The sequence below is a fragment of the Rhincodon typus genome, chromosome 1 (genome assembly GCF_021869965.1).
Source record: "Rhincodon typus isolate 14 chromosome 1, sRhiTyp1.1, whole genome shotgun sequence".
NCBI classification, from domain to species: Eukaryota; Metazoa; Chordata; class Chondrichthyes; order Orectolobiformes; family Rhincodontidae; genus Rhincodon; species Rhincodon typus.
The window spans coordinates 76602587-76622868 of NC_063332.1; the positions used below are offsets into that span (position 1 = coordinate 76602587).

At 40.5% G+C, this 20282-nt stretch overlaps 1 protein-coding gene across 1 annotated transcript in view; it reads left to right on the top strand.

Annotated features, from left to right (window-relative positions):
- LOC109917637 (cysteine-rich hydrophobic domain-containing protein 2) overlaps positions 1 to 20282 on the top strand; it is an 87745-nt gene that overhangs the window by 17836 nt on the left and 49627 nt on the right. The window contains exon 2 of the mRNA XM_048601818.1: positions 7663 to 7717. Coding sequence (XP_048457775.1) covers positions 7663 to 7717 — 55 coding nt within the window. The remainder of the gene's footprint in view (positions 1 to 7662; positions 7718 to 20282) is intronic.

The window sequence follows — 20282 nt, forward strand, 5'->3', positions numbered from 1 at the left end:
TCCAGCTCATTATTGGAATTCAAATTCTACCATCTGCTGTGGTGGGATTCGAACCCAGGTCCCTGGAACATTACCTGGGGCCTCTGGATTAATAGTCTAGCAATCATACCACTAGGCCATCGTCTACCCCTAATAATAATGTTAACAGCAAACAACAGCCTACTAGCAACTGCATAAAAACAAGAATATTGATTCAAGAACACCATCTTTTGCATGATTCCTTCCAGCAGTATTGCTGAGAGGATGAAATGATAATCAGATTTTTTTGCAACCCTTATTTGCTGGTGAATGTTGTGAAACACAGCTTTATGAGCACAGTTTGTTCTAAATTTAGAAAGTGAGCATTGGTAGGCTGTCAAGACTGGAGAGGACAGATCTCATAATCAAGCCAAATTTGTCTTTGTCTGAATACTCATAATTGCTGGCTTTGAGCTGAAAATTCTGGAGATTAATAACAAGCGCAATTATTGAATAATAATATAATAATTATTCAATAATACAGAAGAATAGCATATTTATATGTTAGATTTTGCTGTCATAATGCCCTGTATCTTTGTCAATCTTTGATTCTTTTGCTTAATAGTCTATTTTCACCGGCAAATCATCTGACATGTTTAATTTCAAATGTTCCGTGCTGAAAGATATTTTATAGATATTGAAGCTTATTTCTATCAAGGGGCTTCTGCATTACTGTGGAGCACTTCAAAGCAAATTTTTGTGACAGAAAATTACATTATTTTGGACATATGCTATATTTATAGAGTAGATCAAGTAAGGATTTGATTGCATGTCCACATGAGACAAAGGTAGTGGCATTCAAACCACATTACTGTCTATTTGGTTCATATAACACCATTTAAGTGCAAGTAGATTAAAGCTTTTATAGGGTTGTTAAAATGTATTTAACCATCCTCTGTGATTCTAATGCTTCATGCTGCCACATAATCTTATTCCTATTTAGCTTGAAATATTTGAAAAGGTTAGTATTGTACTGTCTTAGTGCTAAACTTCGGCAAATTTGTATGCTTGTAAAATTTTACAAGGGGAAAGTTGAGGAAATATGTGCCAGCTTGTCTTGCAGGAAGACGTGCTGAATAGATCAATAATAACAATTTCCTGATACAGCCTGTTTGACCGTTGGGTGATGTTTTAAAAACTGATATTGAAATCAAAACTATAGCAAACAATTTTTAATACTTTTCTTTTGCACGTCTTTAGAGGTTTATGTTTGTGAATCAGAGAATCTCATACCATGAAAGAAGACCATTCAGCCCATCAAGCTTATTACTGATCTTTGAAAGAGTTGTCAAATTAATTCCACCCACTTCTCCTCTCCTCTCCTCTTCCCCCCCCCCCCCTTCTTTCACCAAAGCTTTGAGAATGATTCTATTGTAACTATATATCCAGTTCCCTTTTAAGAGTTGCTAAGTAGTGCATACATCACATCATAGTTCCTGGCACTGTTTAAAAAAAAACTCATCTTCCCTTGTTCTTCTGCAGTTATATTTTAAACAATAGTGTAGGGAAACACAGCAACCAATTTTCATTCAGCTAATGCCTACAAATAGCAATGAGATAATGACAGTCAAATCAATTTGTCTTGTACCCTCAAAGATGTGTGTACTTGAACATTTGTGTCTCTTTTGCTATTCCCCATTTAGATGTCGGAAGGTGACTTGTGATATGTGGTAAGATGTATTTTGTTTGACCATGAACCATATATATAGCTTGTCAATTTAGCACCTAAAAGGTGTTATATTAATGTTTGATCTAACTTAGTTGGTTGCCTCTCTGATCATATATTTTTCTTTCTGAAATAAATCGGAGTTTGCAGTTACCACATAACTTCTTCATTCATCTGTAAGAAGTGATGTTTCTCCTCAAACATGACAAGCTTTATAGGTCATAAAGTTGTTTCACAGCGCTCACCAGCTAATAAAGGAACAGTACTGGTGAGGGTTGTGAAAAAGTCTGATTATTATTTCATCCTCTCAGCTATAGTGCTGGAAGGAGTCATGCAAAAGATGTTGTTCTTGAATCAGTACTCTTGTTTTTCTGTAGTTGCTGGTAGGTTGTTGTTTGCTGTTAACATTATTATTTGTACATTACATAGGAGAAGGAAGAAATGACATTGAGTGCTAGGAATTGAAACTAAAACCTATAACTAAGGCACGTGTCATTCTCAATCTACCAGGCTTTCTTTTTTTCCCCAAAGAGAATAAAAATCATCTGTAATTCATCTTGATTTACAAAACTCTGTTTGTAAAAGAGGAAGTTTTAGACAGGTGCAAGTATAGCACTGTTGGGTAATCATATCAACTGATTAAGATGATCAAACCTTTAACCAAATATATGCAAACTACTTTTCCTGCTTTCTAACTAAAACTTTTAGAATTAATTTGCAGTGTAAATTTTAATCGATAATCTATTGATTTATCCTGAAATGTGAAGAACCTTCATAATTGAGTACTGATATTGTATAATTAAATCCACTTAACTGATGTGGATAGGAATAAACAAGTATCATTTCAGTGAATGTTAACAAGTGGACATAATGTGAAACCACGTTCCCTTTATTTCAAGCAAATAGTACAAAGAGATGTGCAGAATATTTATTTGCTCTTTGTGCTGTGTCTTTTTTGTAGAGCAAGCAAGGCACTATAAAACTGATAAGTGAAGCAGGGGCAGAAAGAACCACACGTATTTATTTTTGTTAGTACTGTTGACATACAATAAAGAAAATAACTTTACCACTTACAGTGTAACCCTTTCTGATCTGTAAGTCTTATGTAGAACATGATCTTCATTAGTGGCAGTGGCACTAGCTTCACACGCAATTATCCAGAAATATCATAATACATTGATTTTGCCAAGCATGGTTTACTCAACCACATTAACACATTGGTAGACATGCTTATTATTGCTTTTTATTAAAGGTATGAAAAGTGAGTAAACCACTGAATTCAAAAATCTGTTGTCGCAGCTGACTGACCCATTAGATGCTGGAAGCTGTGTACACTTTAATCTAGTGTATAATCAACAAGACTTTTGAAAATTCTGTTAATGGAAAAAGATTGGATTCAACCCCAGCTCTACTAAAATAATTGATTCTGGAGAGGATAATAATGGATTATTACAAGTGAGCACAGGGACAATGAACTGTTGCTTCAATTGTATGGAACACAGATGAAACCATGCTTGGAGGATTGGTTGCAATCTGGTCCCCTTGCTGAAGGAAAGGTGTACACCGTAGAAGGAGTCTGGTGGAGATTCACCAGACCAATTACCAGGATAGTGGAACTGTTGTATAAGGAAAGGTTTATGAGACTGGGCCTGTATTATTTGGACTTTAGAAGATGAGAGACAATCTCATAAGAAATTTGTAAGTTTTTAATAGGTGTAGACAGAGTAAATGCAGAAAGAATGGTTCCTTAGGGAGGGCTTAGAACAAGGGTACACTGCCTCAGAATAAAAGGCAAGCTATTTAGGACTGTTTGAGGCTTAACTTCAATCAGGGCAGTGAATTTTTGAAATTCTAATGTTTGCTGTACAGTACTTCGTCTCATTCTGATGGCCTTCAAGGTAAAACTAGCCAATGATATTAGTCTCATTGGGTGCTTGGAGTTGTTGGACCATTATAGAAAAATAATCAACCTTGAGATACCTAGTTGCTGTACTGTGTCACCTTTTGGAAATCAAGACATCGTTTGAGAACAGATACCAGCTCAACTTTGAAGCATGTTGATTGAGATGGGAAGGTGTGGTTAATGTTTATTGCCCTGGTTCATAGAAGAAGAATGATTACTTGGCTGAGCTAGGGCAAGACAACTGGTGAACACAGCATTGCATGAGCCCATATAATACCTTTTGAGGAATTTGTTTGGCTTCCTCAAATCTTCAAATAACGCAAGTTTTTTTTTAGGACTAGATAATGAGGGAGAAGAATTTTTTTAATTAACTCAGAGCCTCATCTGTAAATTATCCTGAATTTTAGCAGTTCATTATAAAGCAGATATCTTCATTTATGTTAGCAGATGGATCCAAAGTATAATCTATACTTACTGAGGAAAGGTGAAAACTAAAGAGAAAAGAAAATTTGCAAGTAGCTTGAAGCCTTGAGGTTTGTGCGAGTAAGATATTTGTTTAAAAAATTTCAGACTGATTTTCAATGCATATCATTGGATCACTGTCTCTATTTTTAGTATTTCATTTCTCTACATTTTTTACGTGTTATTTGCTTTGTTCTACTTATTTGGTCTGATTTTTTCGATATTTTCAAAAATACTGCAATGCATTGGAAATAAATGTCGTTCAATGATTTTTTTTTTGTCCTCTATGCTGATTTCAAGCCAGATATTTTGAGAAAATATTTTGTTGCTGGCAGCAATTTTATGTAGAAGCCCTGCAGTGCGGAGAGAGGCCTTTCAACCCATTGAGTGTGCACTGACCCTATGTAGAATATCCCACCCAGAGCCAAACCCCCACTCTATCCCTGTAACCCTGCATTTATCATGGCTAATCCCCCTGACCTGGAGATCTCTGGATTCTATAGGACAATTTATCATGGCCAATCCACCTAACCTGCTCATCTTTGGACTGTGGGCAGAAACCGGAGCAGCCGGTGGAAACCCATGCAAACACGGAGAATGTTCAAACTCCACACAGACTGACACCCGAGGGTGTGATTGCATCAGGGACCCAGGTTCAGTGAGCCACCGTGCCACGCTTTTTGTTGCCCTTTTTCCTTGCTTAGAAACTGTAGAGTGGGCCAGATATGTGTCTGTCTGTGTTGCATTTCAGTTCTTTTGGAGGCTTCTGGCAATATTTGTCTGTCTGGGGTAGACTTCTCCTTGTTTTGAATTAATGAATTTATCTAAATGTGAATGCTTCCACCTTTTTGAAGTAGACCGAAAGCCTATAATTTGTAAAAATAGATTTCACTGCCCCAACTGATACACTCCATGTAATTAGAAACTGTGCAAAGTTCATTGACAGTGAGAAGCTTATGATGAAGTTTTAGATCAAGCTAGAATGGTGACCGCATTAATAGTTCGAGAGAGCATAGGTCATTTTGAACGTGTGAGATTTGCTTAAATGCACAGCTCCTCTTCTTTGCGCGGCCATGCCTGCACTATAATTTGAAGGGACCAACTCGTGTGCGGCCTGTGGATGAACTTTCAGGTTGCTGTGCAGCTGCACAGTTACAAGGGAACATTGGTGCTAGTCCATTTAAATGCAGATTTAGCTGTAAAATTCTGAGATTCATGGATAACACATTTCAATCTGTTAATTATAGGACAAAAACAACTCTTTGAATCAGTGGTCATATGAAATTTTCACTCCACACTGTAATGAATTCTCTTCCCAACAGCTTGCACTAATGTAATACTCCCAACATAAATCCCAAGGTACATATAATAAGATATTAGGACAAATGGCCAAAACCATATTAGCGGAGAAGAGAGAAATGTTGAGGTGGAGAGACTTCAGGAGTGAATTCCAGAACTTGGAACCTTGGCAGTTATGAAGGCGCAGTCACTGATGCTGGAGTTATTTAAAATTGAGGATGTGCAAGTGGCTGAAATTTGAGCAATGCATATAGCTTGAAGGGATGTAGGACTGATGGAGATTATGAAGACAGGCTAGGATAAGACAATTTGAGGAAATTACACATTACTAAACAAAATTAGTAATTTTTGTTATCTGGTGAGGAATGTTATTTCCTGTCTACTGCACAAAAAAATCTGCAAAATAACTCTTCTGTGTTTAATTAGAAAAGTGCCCTGGACCACCAGTTGCTGTGCATGGTAAAACACACGTTATTTCCCTAAGCTTTTCGTGTGGTCAGTTACAAATAATAATGGTATCTTTCAGGGAATGGTGTGAGCCGTTGACTGTAAAACAGTGTTGTTCTTCAGTTCACTAATTGATCTGGTGGATCTACATCTTTTCTTGTTAGAATTCTTTCTTTTAAGGTTTCTTGTTTTTATTTTGTCACTTGTATTGGAGAAGAAGGGAGAGGGAGATGCTTTCATTTGGCCAGCTCTGAAGGTATCTGGATGCTGTGCTCTGAGATTTGTAGCAAACTGCTGCTTGGTCAATTCAAGAGCTGTCATCATACGGTCTTTCCTTAATTCACAGACTCTTTGTCACTTTGTTTCAAAGTATCCCCCTCACAGCTTCGAAAAGCAACTTTGTCTTACACAGCCAAAATATGCACCACTTGATTTTTCCAAGTTGCAAAACTTTGGTAATACTGCTGCAGAGTGGTCGGACTTCCATTCCAGATTAAAGTTTGGTTTTTTTCATTCATTCGTGGGATGTGGGCGTCGCTGGCTGGACAGCATTTATTACCCATCCCTAGCTGCCCTTCAGAAGGTGGTGGTGAGCTGCCTTCTTAAATCGCTGCAGTCCACCTGCTGTGGGTTGAACCACAATGCCTTTAGGGAGGGAATTCTAGGATTTTGACCCAGCAACAGTGATATTTCCAGTTCAGGATGATGAGTAGCTTGGAAGGGAACTTGCAGGTGGTGGTGGGTACCTTGCAATGACATACTTTAGAAGAGATGTGATGGCTTTACGGAGTGGTGATGACCTAGTGATATTTTTGCTAGACTGATAATCAGAGACCCTGGCAATGTTCTGGGGATCTGGGTTTGAATCCTTCCTTGGCAGATGGTGAAATTTGAATTCAATAAGTATCTGTAATTAGGAGTCCAATGGTGACCATGCAGCATTGTTGACTGTCGGGAAAAATCTATCTGGTTCCCTAAGGTCCTTTTTAAGGAAGGAAACTGCCATCCTTAACCAGTCTGGCCTGCATGTGACTCCAGACGAACAGCAATGTGGCTGACAATAAATGGCCTGGCCAGTGATGCCCACATCCCGTGAATGAATTGAAAAAATGTTTCTAGAGATGAGGACTTTCAGTTAAAGGGATAGATTTGTGCAACTGGGGTTCCACTTAAAGGAGTTTGAGGGTTCTATATAGAGAGGAGGTTCTCCCGTTAGCAGAAGGCTTGAGAACCGATGAAAGAATCAAAGACAAAAGGTCAAGTTTTTTTTCCCTGTAGCGAGTGATGACGAACTGGAATGTATTGCTTCAAAAGATGATAGAGGCAGATTCAATTTTCTTTCAAGAAATTTGATAATTAGCTAAAGGGGTAAAAAGCTGCAATAAAGGCTGGAGATTACTCAAGCAATATCTTTGTTTCAGAGACTGCTGTGGACTCATCTGGTGAAATGGACTTTAATACTGCTTCTATTATGTGATTCTATAAATGTACTCTTGCTTTTCACAGTAATGACTTCAAATTTGAGCACCATCAATCCACTTCCTAGTGGAGCAGCTTCTAAATCATAAATTGCTGTATTTCAACACTCAAGGATTACAAGACCATTGGTGAAACTGCATTTGTTCGTGAAGAGATGCAGTAGTTATGCTTTTGAGATTGGGTGAACCTTTGTTGTACTGTTCAAAGAGTTCTTGATACTGACAGAACCAATTTTTTTCTATGATACAAAATTTATTCTATACGTTGTAATGATGATTTACAGATATGAAATATCTTATTGTTAACTTATTTACAAAGTGAAATTTAAGTTTTTGAAACAATGTTTCAGAGTTGTGTAGATTCTGTGTTCTTTGTTCTGCAATTTCAGGTTTGGATTAAGCAACAAATTTGAATCAGAATTCCCTTCATCGTTAACAGGAAAGGTAAATCATTATTTTATTTTCTTGAGTCACGGTTCCATTTGTTGACGATTGAGGTACAACTTGTAATTGAACACTTCTTCAAAGCTAGGAATCTTTAAAGTACATTAAATGGGAGTATTATCAATTTTTTTAAACAGGTCTGTAGCTTGTTAAATGGGCAGAAATGACTTTTAGTAGGATAATGTGTTCTTCCTGTCCGATGTGGGAAATCATGGAGAATTTGAATGTTCCTGGAGACTGTCTAGGCAGGAGGTTAAGAAGTAGGTCCTTGAGGGTAGTTATATCTGGACTACTGCTAGTGAGAGTAGGAACAGAAGGATAGAACAGATGAGTATGTGACTGAGGAGTTGGTGCAGGGGACAGGGATTCACAGTTTGGACCATTTGAGATCCCTTCAGGAGTAGCATAAGAGCTTGACTTGACTTCCACTTGACATGGAAGGGAGCCAATATCATTGCGGGGAGATTCACTTGTGTTGTTTGGGAGGTTTTAAACTAGGAAAGGGGAGAACCAAAGCGATAGTGAGAAAAGGCTGAGGCTGGTACAGTAGCTAAGGGGAGCAAGTCAAATAGTCGGTGCAGACAAGAGCTAGGCAGAAAATGAGGTAAGACGAATAAATTAAGCTGCATTTACTTCAATGCAAGAGGCCTGACAGGTAAGGCGGACGAGCTTAGGGCATGGTTGGGAACATGGGACTGGGATGTCATATCTATTACAGAAATGTGGCGCAGGGATGGACAAGACTGTAGATGCTACAGGAAGGTTAGAAAAGGGGGCAAGAGAGGAGGTGGGGTGGCGTTTTTTGTTACGAATAATATTACAGCTGTACTTTGGAAGGATATTGCTGGGAGATCGTCTAGTGACGTTATGTGGGTGGAACTGAGAAATAAGAATGGGATGATCATCTTGTTGGGATTGTATTATAAGCCAACTAGTAGACAGTGGGGAATTGAGAAGCAAATATGTAAGGAAATCTGATATTTGTAAAAAAAAAAAAAAGGTAGTGTTATAATAGTAGGGAATTTTAACTTTCCAAACACAGACTGGGATTGTCATAGTGTTAACGGCTTGAATGGGGAGGAATTTAAGTGTGTACAAGAAAACTTTGTTATTCGATATATGGATGTACCTACTAGAGAAGGAGTAATACTTGATCTTCTGTTGGGAAATGAGGCAGGACAAATGACTAAGATGTCAGTGGGGGATAATTTTGGGACAAGTGATCATAATTCTGTTAGTTTTACAATAGTTAGGGAATAGGATAGAACTGATCAAAAAGTTGAATTTCTAAATTGGTTAAGGCCAATTTTCAAAAGTTGATTGGAGGCTATTCGCAGGTGAAGAGATGCTTGGGAAGTGGAAGATCATCAAAAATTAGATAACGAGAGTTCAGAAACAGTATGTTCCTGTCAGTGTGAAGGGCAAGGCTGGTAGGTGTAGGCAGTGCTGGATGACTAGAGAAATTGAGGCTCTGGCTAAGAAAAAGAAGGAAGCATTTGTCAGGTATAGACAGCGGGTATTGAATGGATCTTTAGAGAATTAATAGGGCAGCAAGAGAATATTTAAGCGAAATTAGGAGGGCAAAAAGGGGACATGAGGTAGCTTTGGCAAATGGAGTTAAGGAGAATCCAAAGAGATTCTATAAGTACATTAAAGGCAAAAGAGAAACTAGGGAGAGAACAGGACCCTTTAAAGATATACGTGGCTATCTGTGTGTGGAACCACAAGAGATGGATGAGATATTAAATGAATATTTTGCATTAATATTTACTGTAGAGCAGTACGTGGAAGCTAGAGAACTTGGGGAAATCAATAGTGATGTCTTGAAAAGAGTTCATTTTACAAAAGAGGTGGTGCTAGATATCTTTAAAGCGTATAAAGGTAGATAAATTCCTAGGACCTGATCAGGTATTTCCCAGAATTTTGTGGGAAGCTAGGAAAGAGATTGCTGGGCTTCTTGCTGCGATATTTGTATCTTTGACAACCACGGACGAGGTGCCAGAAGACTGGAGGTCAGCTAATGTGGTGCCATTAGTTAAGAAGGACTGTAAGGAAAAGCCAGGGAACTATAGACCGGTGAGCCTGACGTTGGTGATGGGTAAGTTGTTGGAAGGATTCTGAGGAACAGGATTTACATGCATTTGGATTAGGGATAGTAAACAGGCTTTGTGTGTAGGAAATCATGTCTCACTAACTTGTTTGAGTTTTCTGAAGCGGTAACAAACTAGATTGATGAAGGCATAGCAGTACATATTGTCTATATGGACTTCAGCAAAGCATTTGACAAGGTTCCGCATTGTAGACTGGTTAGTAAGGTTAGATCACATGGAATCCAGTGGGAGCTAGCCTGTTGGATACAAAATTGGTTTAAAAGTAGGAGACGAGTGCGGTGGTAGAGGGTTGCTTTTTAGACTGGAGGCCTATGAGCAGCGGCATGCCATAAGGGTTCGTGCTGGGTCCACTGCGCTTTGTCATTTATATAAATGATCTGGATGTGAATGTCGGAGGCCTGGTTGGTAAATTTGCAGATGACTCCAAAATAGGTATTGTAGTGGGTAGTGAAGAAGACTAACTCTGAGTACGACAGGACCTTGATCAGATGGGCCAGTGGGCTGAGGAGTAGCTGATGGAGTTTAATTTAGATAGGCATTGCATTTTGGTAAGGCAAACTGAGCAGGACTTGTACAGTAAATGGTATTGCCCTGGGGAATGTTGTTGAACAAAGAGACCTAGAGGTACAGGTTCATAGTTTCTTGAAAGTGGATTTGCAGGTAGATAGGGTGGTGAAGGAGGCATTTGGTATGCTTGCCTTCATTAGTCAGAACACTGAGTATAGGAGTTGGGACATCATGTTGCTACTAGACAGAACATTGGTGAGGCCACTTTTAGAATACTGCCTACAATTCTTGTAGCCCTTCTATAGGAAGGATGTTGTTAAACTTGAAAAGGTGAAAAAATTTACAAGAATGTCGCTGGGAAAGAAGGGGTTGCATTATAGGGAGAGGCTGAATCGGCTGGAGCTTTTTTGCCTGGAACATTGGAGGCTGAGGGGTGATCTTAGAGGTTTATAAAATTAACAGGGGCATGGATAAGGTGAATAGCCAAGGTCTTTTTCCTACGCTGAGGGAGTCCAAAACTAGAGGGCATAGGCTTAAGATGAGAATGGAAAGATTTTAAAAAGGACCTGAGAGGTAACTTTTCCATGCAGTGTACGGAACGAGCTGCTGGAGGAAGTGGTGGAGGCGGGTACAGTTACAGTATTTAAAAGGCATCTGGATAGGTACATGAATAAAAAGAGTTTAGAGGAATATAGGCCAAATGTTGGCAAATGGGACTAGGTCAGATTGGGATGTCTGATCAGTGTGGATGAGTTGGACCGAAGAGTCTGTTTCCATGTTGTATGATTATATGCATCTATAACAGAAGTCTTAAAGTTACATCAAAGCCACATATTTTTTAACAGTCGAACATGAGACAGCTTACCCAAGTGCAAGAATCATAACCTTTCTGATTAGCAGATCATAAAGATATGTAGGAACAGCGCCATTTTTATGGCTATGCATAATTACATCATATATAAAAATAAGGTAGTGATTGTGCCTTGAATCATTTACTGTGTCAATTCTGACCAAACTGAAAGGTTGAAATACAGGTGTAGTCATCTTGGATGATTGGGTTTCTCTCTGTTCCTGGACATTGTTACCTCTTTAATTCATTTTACTCAGATTGTTAACAAATTGAGGACATGCAGCAGTTTCACAACTGTGCTTAGGTTGTTGGCGCATAATTGGCCAGTATCTAGAAAATTCTAGAATTAAAGCTTCCTTTGTCCACTATCTTACTCAATTCTGTCATTTTTCTTTGCAATTTTAACTTTTAAGAATGTTGTTTTATCCGTCTGATTTAAATATTAGCAAAATAAAGTGTTGTGTTAATTGTATAATGTGTGTAGGTGCCATTAAATTGAGCTTTTGTGCCTAAAGAGAAGGGTGGGTAAAAGAATTGGACTTCATTTAATGCTTGAAGGTTTTGCCACAAGGTAGATGAGTTAATGATATAACTAGAGATGAACTGATTTGATCTAATAGCCATTATACTGGAGGGTTCTTATGGTGTAGTATACTTAGAGGCCTAGGCTCAAGTTCTGTCTGCTTCAGTGATATGTAACAACGTTTTTAAAAGATTAGTTAAAAATAAATAGCAATTAGGCTATTACAAAGATGTGCTTGTATGGTGACCAAGACTGGGAGTTAAGTATAAAGCTGTTTGATGTATTTTTAAAAAGTGTAGTTGCCATGATAATAAATGATGGGATAAAGATAGTGGTGAGATTAGGCTTGGAGAGCAGGAAGTAGAATTGGTATAGGTAGGAATGTGACGTAACTGGGATCAGAAACACTAATAAGAGTAGTTCATGGGTCTCTGGAACAGTAACCCTACTGTTATACATTAATAATCAAGCAATAAAAGGGACTTGTGAACGATGCAGTGTAGTAGACACGACGATTTGTAATCTTCATGTAGACTGTCTAAATGTAAAAGAGAGATAATGCATTTATGGCTTAGTAGGAAGTTAAAGATAACAAAGGCAAAACTAGGCATACCTAATTGCAAAAATCAGTGGCAAGCAGGAGGATTGGGAAATTTATGAAGACCAACAAAGGGTTGCTAAAAAAGTAATTTAGAAAAACAGATAATTTATGAAAGAAAACTAGATCAAAATATAAAAACTGATAGCAAGAGTTTCTATAAGTATATGAAATGGAAGAGAGTAGCTAAAGTGAATCTTGGTCCCTTTGACAACAGGTAGAGGAATTAATAATGGGGATCACAGAAGTGACAGAGACACTAAATCAATATTTTGCCTCCGTCTTCATGATGAAGGACCCTGAAACCATCCCAATAGTAACAGGTAATGCAGAGGTTACAGAAAAAAAAGACTTAAAACAGTTGCCATCACTACGAAAAAATACTGAGTGAACTATTGGGATTAAAGGCAGACAAGTCCCCAGGGCCTGATGACTACATCCTAGAGTGTGAAAGGAAATAGCAGCGCAAAAGTGGGTGCATTGGTTATAATACTCTAATATTCCCTGGATTCTGGAGAGATACCAGTGGGTCAGAAAAATGCTAAATCAGAAAGTAGGAAACTAAGGTTTTGGAGTAGAGTAGGAAACTGTAGACCAGTTAATTTAATATTTGTCAGTGGGAACTTGTTGGAGACCAGTAAAGGAGTAGTAGAAGGATATTTGAAATGTCAAAGCACAATCCATCAGAGTCAGCATGGATTTTATAATGGGCACATTGTGTTTGACTAATTTGCTAGAGTTCTTTGAAGATGTAATGGGCAATGTGGATAATGGCAGTCCTGTAGATATAGCATACCTGGACTTCCAGAAGGTGTTTTTAAGTTGTCACACAAAAAGCTAATACACAAGGTAAGATCGCACAGAGTTAGGGGTAATATAGATTAGGGCTTGGATAGAGGATTGGCTGCCCAACAGAAAGCAGAGGGTTAGGATAAATGTGTCTTTTTTTCGTTGGCAAGCTTTAATAAGTAGGGTGCTATAGGGTTTGGTCCTCATGCCCCAACTATTTGCAACCTATATTGATTTGGACGCAGGGATAGAATATACTACAGCCAGCTTTGCAGATGACACAAAAATAAGGGAGACAGTAAGTTGCAATGAAGAAATAAGGAATTTACAAATGGAGACAGATATGTTATGTGAATGGGCCAAAATTTGGCAGATGGAATTTACTATGAATAAGTGTGAGGTTATCCATTTTGGTTGGAAAAATGAAAAGGCAACTTGCCTAAATGGAGAGAAACGTCAAAATCCCTTGGTGCAAAGGGATCTGGATGTTCTTATGCATGAATCGCAACAAGCTAGCATGCGGTACAGCAGGTAATATTTTTGCTATTTATTGCTAAACGATTGAAGTATAAAAGTAGGCAGGTATTAACAACCGTGCAAGACATTGGTGAGACCACATCCGGTATGTTGCATACAGTTTTGATCCTTTTACTTGAGGGGTGTAATTGCATTGTCGGCAATTCAGAGGAGGTTGATTCCAGAGATGAAAGGCTCCTCTCGTAAGGAGAGATTGAGCAGTTTAGGCTCATACTCTGGTTTAGTAGTAGAGTTTGAAAGAGTTTTGAAGAATGAAAGGAGATCTAATTGAGGTAAATAAATGTGACCGGAGTAACAAAGTAGATGTAGAGTAGATACTTTGCCTTGTGGGTCAATCTAGAAAGAGAGGTTATAGTTTTAAGCTAAGGAATGGCAGATTTAAAAGTGAGCTGAGGAAGATTTACTTCTGTCAAAGGGTCGTGAATCTGTGGAATTTACTACCCCAGTGTGAGGTCAATGCTAGGACACTGAACAAATTTAAAGGGAAGCGTTACAGAGGGGGAAATGGTTGATCCCCTCTGATAATTAAAGCAAAACACAAGCTCCAATCTGTTATGACTGGAGTAGAGGTTCCCTTCTAATAATTTACCCCCGAAACACCCAGAGAAGCTTGCCTTTCCCCTCATAATCTGTTAAAAGATTGGTTAAAAGGTAGAAAATCCCTGATCCACTTTGTAAATAACAAGAAACAATTTATTTATTTAACTCTAACAATGAACAAATTAACAGAGTTGCTAACAAACCATCCAATTCTCCCCTGGACTACTAACTATTCCCTAACTGACTTAAATTCTACTGGAATGCTGTTCAAATAAACACAAGTCCCACTTATATAAATCCAATTAATAGGACAAAAATAAATTTTAAAACGCAATCTCTCAAAGTTCATATAGACTGTCTGCCGGAAGACAATGCCTTCTCCGTCTTTCTCCTGTCGACCTTGTGTCACAAGTGTTTTTCTTCCGTTGATTCTACTGTCAGGGATTTTTTTTTCTCTGTAATTGCTTCAGTGAGGACTTTTAGCTAGAAATGCTATGGTAACTTTTAATTAGAGGATGCTTTCTCTGAGAGCGAAAAGATGTTGTCTTTTGGCAGTTGACTCTCCCTGATTTTCCAAATGCCGTCATCTTTATAACCATGATGACATAATAAGATTTCTTGTGTAGGATTGGCTCGATGTTGTCAACACCATCAGATTTAAGTTTAATAGTTTTTAGTATTTAAGGACTTGGTTTAAATTGATCGGCCAAATTTGAAAATTGTTATCTTGGTAAAAATGTTGCTTGGCTTTTCGATACAAAATGTTTCCATTTGAGTGCTGTCTGTGTGTGCCTGCTTGCAAACTTCCAAGTACAGACAAAGCACAGTCTCTTAAAGGGACCATGCACTGTTGTTCAATTCATGAGTATTACACCCAACTTCGCAACACCACCCCCCCTTAAAAAGTGAACCATTATTATGAAAAGATGGCTTAATTTTTTCTCTCTATATCTTAAGACTTTTGTCCAAAATACATGGATCAGTATTCTAAAATTATACCTTTCATACTAGCTCAGCATATATAACGTTAGACCATACAGGTTCTATCTTATCCACACATTTTCTTTTAAATCTGCGATAACACATCCGCAATAACATTTTTACGACCTGCAACATGTACAATTTGTAAATTAAAAGTCTGTAACATAAGACTCCAACGAAACAGTCTTGTATTTTTGTCCTTAAATTGTTCCACAAAGATGCAAGGGTTGTAGTCTGTATACACAACTATCTCCGAAATGTTGTTTGTAACATTAACATTAAAATGTTGTAAGGCTGATATAAGCTCAGTAATTCTTTTTCAGTGGTGGAGTATTTTCTCTGACGAATATTGAATTTGTTTGAAAAATAACCAATTGGCCTTTCAATTCCATCATCTTCCTCCTTTCATCAACAAAGCTCCAACCCCTATATCGCTAGTGTTGATAGCAACTTTAAAGGGTTTCAAGAAATTTAGTGTGGCTAAAACTGGTTAGCGGTGGTTAATACAGCTTATAAATCTGAAATGCTTCCTAGCATTGCTCTGTCCACTGAAGTTTCGTGTTCTTCTTTAGCAAAGCAGTCAGCATTGCCACCATACTACTAAAGTTTGGCACAAACGTCCAGTAGAATCCATTCAGTTCCAAAAATCAAAGCACCTCTTTCTTCGAGGAGGGTCTTGGAAATTCCTCAATGGCCATCGTCTTCATGTTCCTCGGGGTCATCCTTCCATGTCCGACGTTATGTCCCAAGAACGTCAGATGTGCCTTCGCGCATTCAGTTTTTGGTAAATTTATAACCAGTTTAGTCTCCCGCAGTCTTTCAAAGAGCTCTGCCAAATACACCATGTGATCTTTCCATGAATAGTTAAAGATCACTAAGTCATCTATATAGATGGCACAATTAGTCAATTCTGCCACAACTCTGTTCATAAGTCTTTGAAATGTGGCTGGTGCATTCTTCATACCAAAGGGCATTACTTTAAATTGATACAGCCCATATGGGGTTACAAACGCAGAAACTTCTTTTGCTCTCTTTGACAAAGGTACTTACCAGTAACCGCAAAGTAAGTCCAACTTTGTGATCTAAGTGGCTTGTCCAACTTTTTCCACGCAGTTCTCCAGCCTTGGAATTGGGTATGAGTCTGATTTAGTTGCGCCGTTGACCTTCCGCTAATCCACGCAGAAGCGTTGAGTGTCACATCAGATTTGGGAACCAACATGATCGACGAACTCCACTCACTTTGACCTGGCTCAACGATGTTTTCTTGGAGCATCGATTCCACTTCCTTCTGTACATATGTGGCTTTAAGAGGATTAAGTCGGTAGGGATGTTGTTTTATTGGACAGCATTCCTTATTACAACCTCATGCACTATAGTATTAGTCCTCCATTCTATTCCCACATATGTCCTCGTATTGCTGCAACAGGCCTTTCAATTCAGTTTTCTGTTCCTGAGACAGCTCACTATCCTATCCCATTCTCTAAGGGCTTCTTCGTTATTTAATTTACTTTGAGGCACATCAAAATCCAATTATTTGGATTCTGATTCCTCACTCTGAGGGGCAGGACCTAATACCTGTTTCTTTGATTCCCTGTCCCTGTCATAATAGGGTTTCAACGTATTCACATGACATAGCTGATAAAGTTTTTTTCCTATCTGGCATCTTTAACAGATAATTCACCTGACTCAACTTCTTCTCAATCTGATAAGGACCACTAAACCTTCTGTAGAAGACATCTCCTACCACTGGTAACAGCGCCAATACTTTTATCTCCATGGGTAAATGTCTGAATTTTAGATTTATGTACCTCTTGCTTCATTAGATGCTGTGCCACCTTCAGATGTTGTCTAGCTAATTCTAGCAAAGTCTAGCGACTTTGTTTAATCTGTCACCTCAGATACATAATCCAACTGTGAGATCTCTGACTTCAGACCTGTCAAGTTTTCCTTAATTAATTTTAAAGGCCCTCTTACTTCATGTCCGAATATCAGCTCAAATGGAGTAAACTGAATCAATTCATTTGGGGCATCTCTAATATAAATAGACGAACAATATAAATAAGATACCTTTATTCCAATCACTTGAGTAATCCTGGCAATAAGCCCTCAGCATGGTTTTTCAGGTCTGATGCCACCTTTCCGATGGTCCCGATTTGATTTAAATTGTTTGATGCCTAAACTGTCAATGGCCTCCTTAAGTAGTTTGACTGAATCTACCATAACAGGTAAAGAAAGCAAGCACTCTTCAACAACCGCTTTTGCCTTCACAGTGTTAATGGAACTACCTCTGGAAATCTGGTGGATGCATCCATTATGGCTGGCAAATACTGGTTCCCACTTTTGATTTTAGGGAGGGGACCTACACAATCAATCATAACCTGCGTGAAAGATTCCTTAAATGCAGGAACTAGCATCAAAGGTACTGGTTTTATTACTGCCTGTGACAAGTGTGGCAAAATTGAACCACATCCTTATGCAATTCAGGCCAACAGAAGTGCTGTTGTATCTTAGCCTGAGTCTTCCTCACTCCTAGATGACCACTTACTGGTAACTTGTGTGCTCTCCGTAATACTACTTGTCAGTATGCTACCGGCAACACAATCTGGTGCACCTCTGCACTAATCTGCCAAGGTCTCCATTTTCATCTTATGATTCTATCCTTGAGATGATAACACTTGGGAATACATTCTGATTCCTTTTCTAATGGGGTGTTTTGATATAGATAACAAGATGTAGAGCTGGATGAACACAGCAGGCCAAGCAGCATCATAGGAGCAGGAAGGCTGACGTTTCGGGCCGAGACCCTTTATCAGAAATGGGGGAGCGGAAGGGGGTTCTGAAATAAATAGGGAGAGACGGGGAGGCAGATAGAAGATAGATGGAGAGGAAACAGACAGGTCAAAGAGGCGGGGATGGAGCCAGTAAAGGTGAGTGTAGGTAGGGAGGAGATGGGTCAGTCCAGGGAGGACGGACAGGTCAAGGGGGCGGGATGAGGTTAGTAGGTAGGAAATGGGGGTGCGGCTTGAGGTGGGAGGAGGGGATAGGTGGGAGGAAGAACAAGTTAGGGAGGCGGGGACAAGTTGGGCTGGTTTTGGGATGTGGTAGAGGGAGGGGAGATTTTGAAGCTTGTGAAATCCACATTGATACCATTGGGCTGCAGGGTTCCCAAGCAGAATATGAGTTGCTGTTCCTGCAACCTTCGGGTGGCATCGTTGTGGCACTGCAGGAGGCCCAGGATGGACATGTCTGAGGAATGGGAGGGGGAGTTGAAATGGTTCGCGACTGGGAGGTGCAGTTGTTTATTGCGAACCGAGCGTAGGTGTTCTGCAAAGCGGTCCCCAAGTCTCCACTTGGTTTCCCCGATGTAGAGGATGCCACAACGGGAACAGCGGATGCAGTATACCACATTAGCAGGTGTGCAGGTGAACATCTGCTTGATGTGGAAAGTCTTGGGGCCTGGGATGGGGGTGAGGGAGGAGGTATGGGGGCAGGTGTAGCACTTCCTGCAGTTGCAGGGAAAAGTGCCGGGTGTGGTGGGGCTGGAGGGGAGTGTGGAGCGGACAAGGGAGTCACGGAGAGAGTGATCCCTCCGGAAAGCAGATAAGGGTGGGGAGGGAAAAATGTCTTTGGTGGAGGGGTCGATTGCAGATGGCGGAAGTGTCGGAGGATGATGCGTTGGATCTGGAGGTTGGTGGGGTGGTACATGAGGACAAGGGGGATTCTTTTTTTGGTTGTTATTGCAGGGACGGGGTGTGAGGTATGAGATGCGGGAGACATGGTGGAGGGCATTCTCAACCACTGAGGGGGGGATGTTGCGGTCCTTGAAAAACGAGGACATCTAAGATGTATGGGAGTAGAATGCCTGCCTCCTCCTGGGAGCAGATGCGGTGGAGGCGAAGGAATTAGGAATAGGGGATGGCATTTTTGCAGGAAGGTGGGTGGGAGGTGGTGTATTCTAGGTAGCAGTGGGAGTCGGTGGGCTTGAAATGGATATCAGTTTCTAGGTGGTTGCCCGAGATGGAGACAGCGAAGTCCAGGAAGGTGAGAGAGGTGTTAGAGATGGTCCAGGTGAACTTAAGGTTGGGGTGGAAGGTGTTACTGAAGTGGATGAACTGTTCGAGCTCCTCGTGGGAGCACGAGGCGGTGCCGATACAGTCATCAATGTGACGGAGGAAGAGGTGGGGTTTAGGGCCGGTGTAGGTACGGAAGAGGGATTGTTCCACATAACCTACAAAGAGGCAGGCATAGCTTGGGCCCATGCACGTACCCATGGCCACCCCCTTTGTCTGTAGGAAGTGGGAGGAATTGAAAGAGAAGTTGTTGAGGGTGAGGATGAGTTCAGCTAAGCGGATGAGGGTGTCAGTGGAGGGGAACTGGTCGGGCCTGCGGGACAGGAAGAAGCGGAGGGCCTTTAGGCCATCTGTATGGGGAATGCAGGTGTATAGGGACTGGATGTCCATGGTAAAGATGAGGTGCTGGGGACCAGGGAATTGGACGTTCTGGAGGAGATGGAGGGCGTGGGTGGTATCACGGACGTAGGTAAGGAGTTCCTGGACCAAGGGGGAGAAAATGGAGTCGAGATAGTTGGAGATGAGTTCGGTGGGGCAGGAGCAGGCGGATACAATGGGTCGACCAGGGCAGTCAGGTTTGTGGATTTTGGGAAGGAGATAGCAATGGGCGGTGTGGGGTTGGGGAACGATGAGGTTGGAGGCCGTGGGTGAACGGTCACCTGAGGTGATGAGGTTGTGGATGGTTTGGGAGATGATGTTTTGGTGCTCGGGGGTGGGGTCATGATCAAGGGGGCGGTAGGAGGAGGTGTCGGGGAGCTGGCGTCTGGCCTCGGAGATGTAGAGGACAGTGCGCCATACTACAACTGCGCCTCCCTTGTCCGCGGGTTTTATGGTGAGGTTGGGATTGGAGCAGAGGGCTGCATGTTCTGCGGGTGAGAGGGGTGGAGAGGTTGAGGTGATTGATGTCTCGACGGCAGTTGGAAATGAAGAGGTCCAGGGAGGGTAGGAGGCCTTGGGGTGGTGTCCAGGAGGAGGGGATGTGTTGGAGGCGGGAGAAGGGGTCAGTAGAGGGAGGGTTAGGTTCACGGTTGAAGAAGTAAGCGTGGAGGCGGAGGCGGC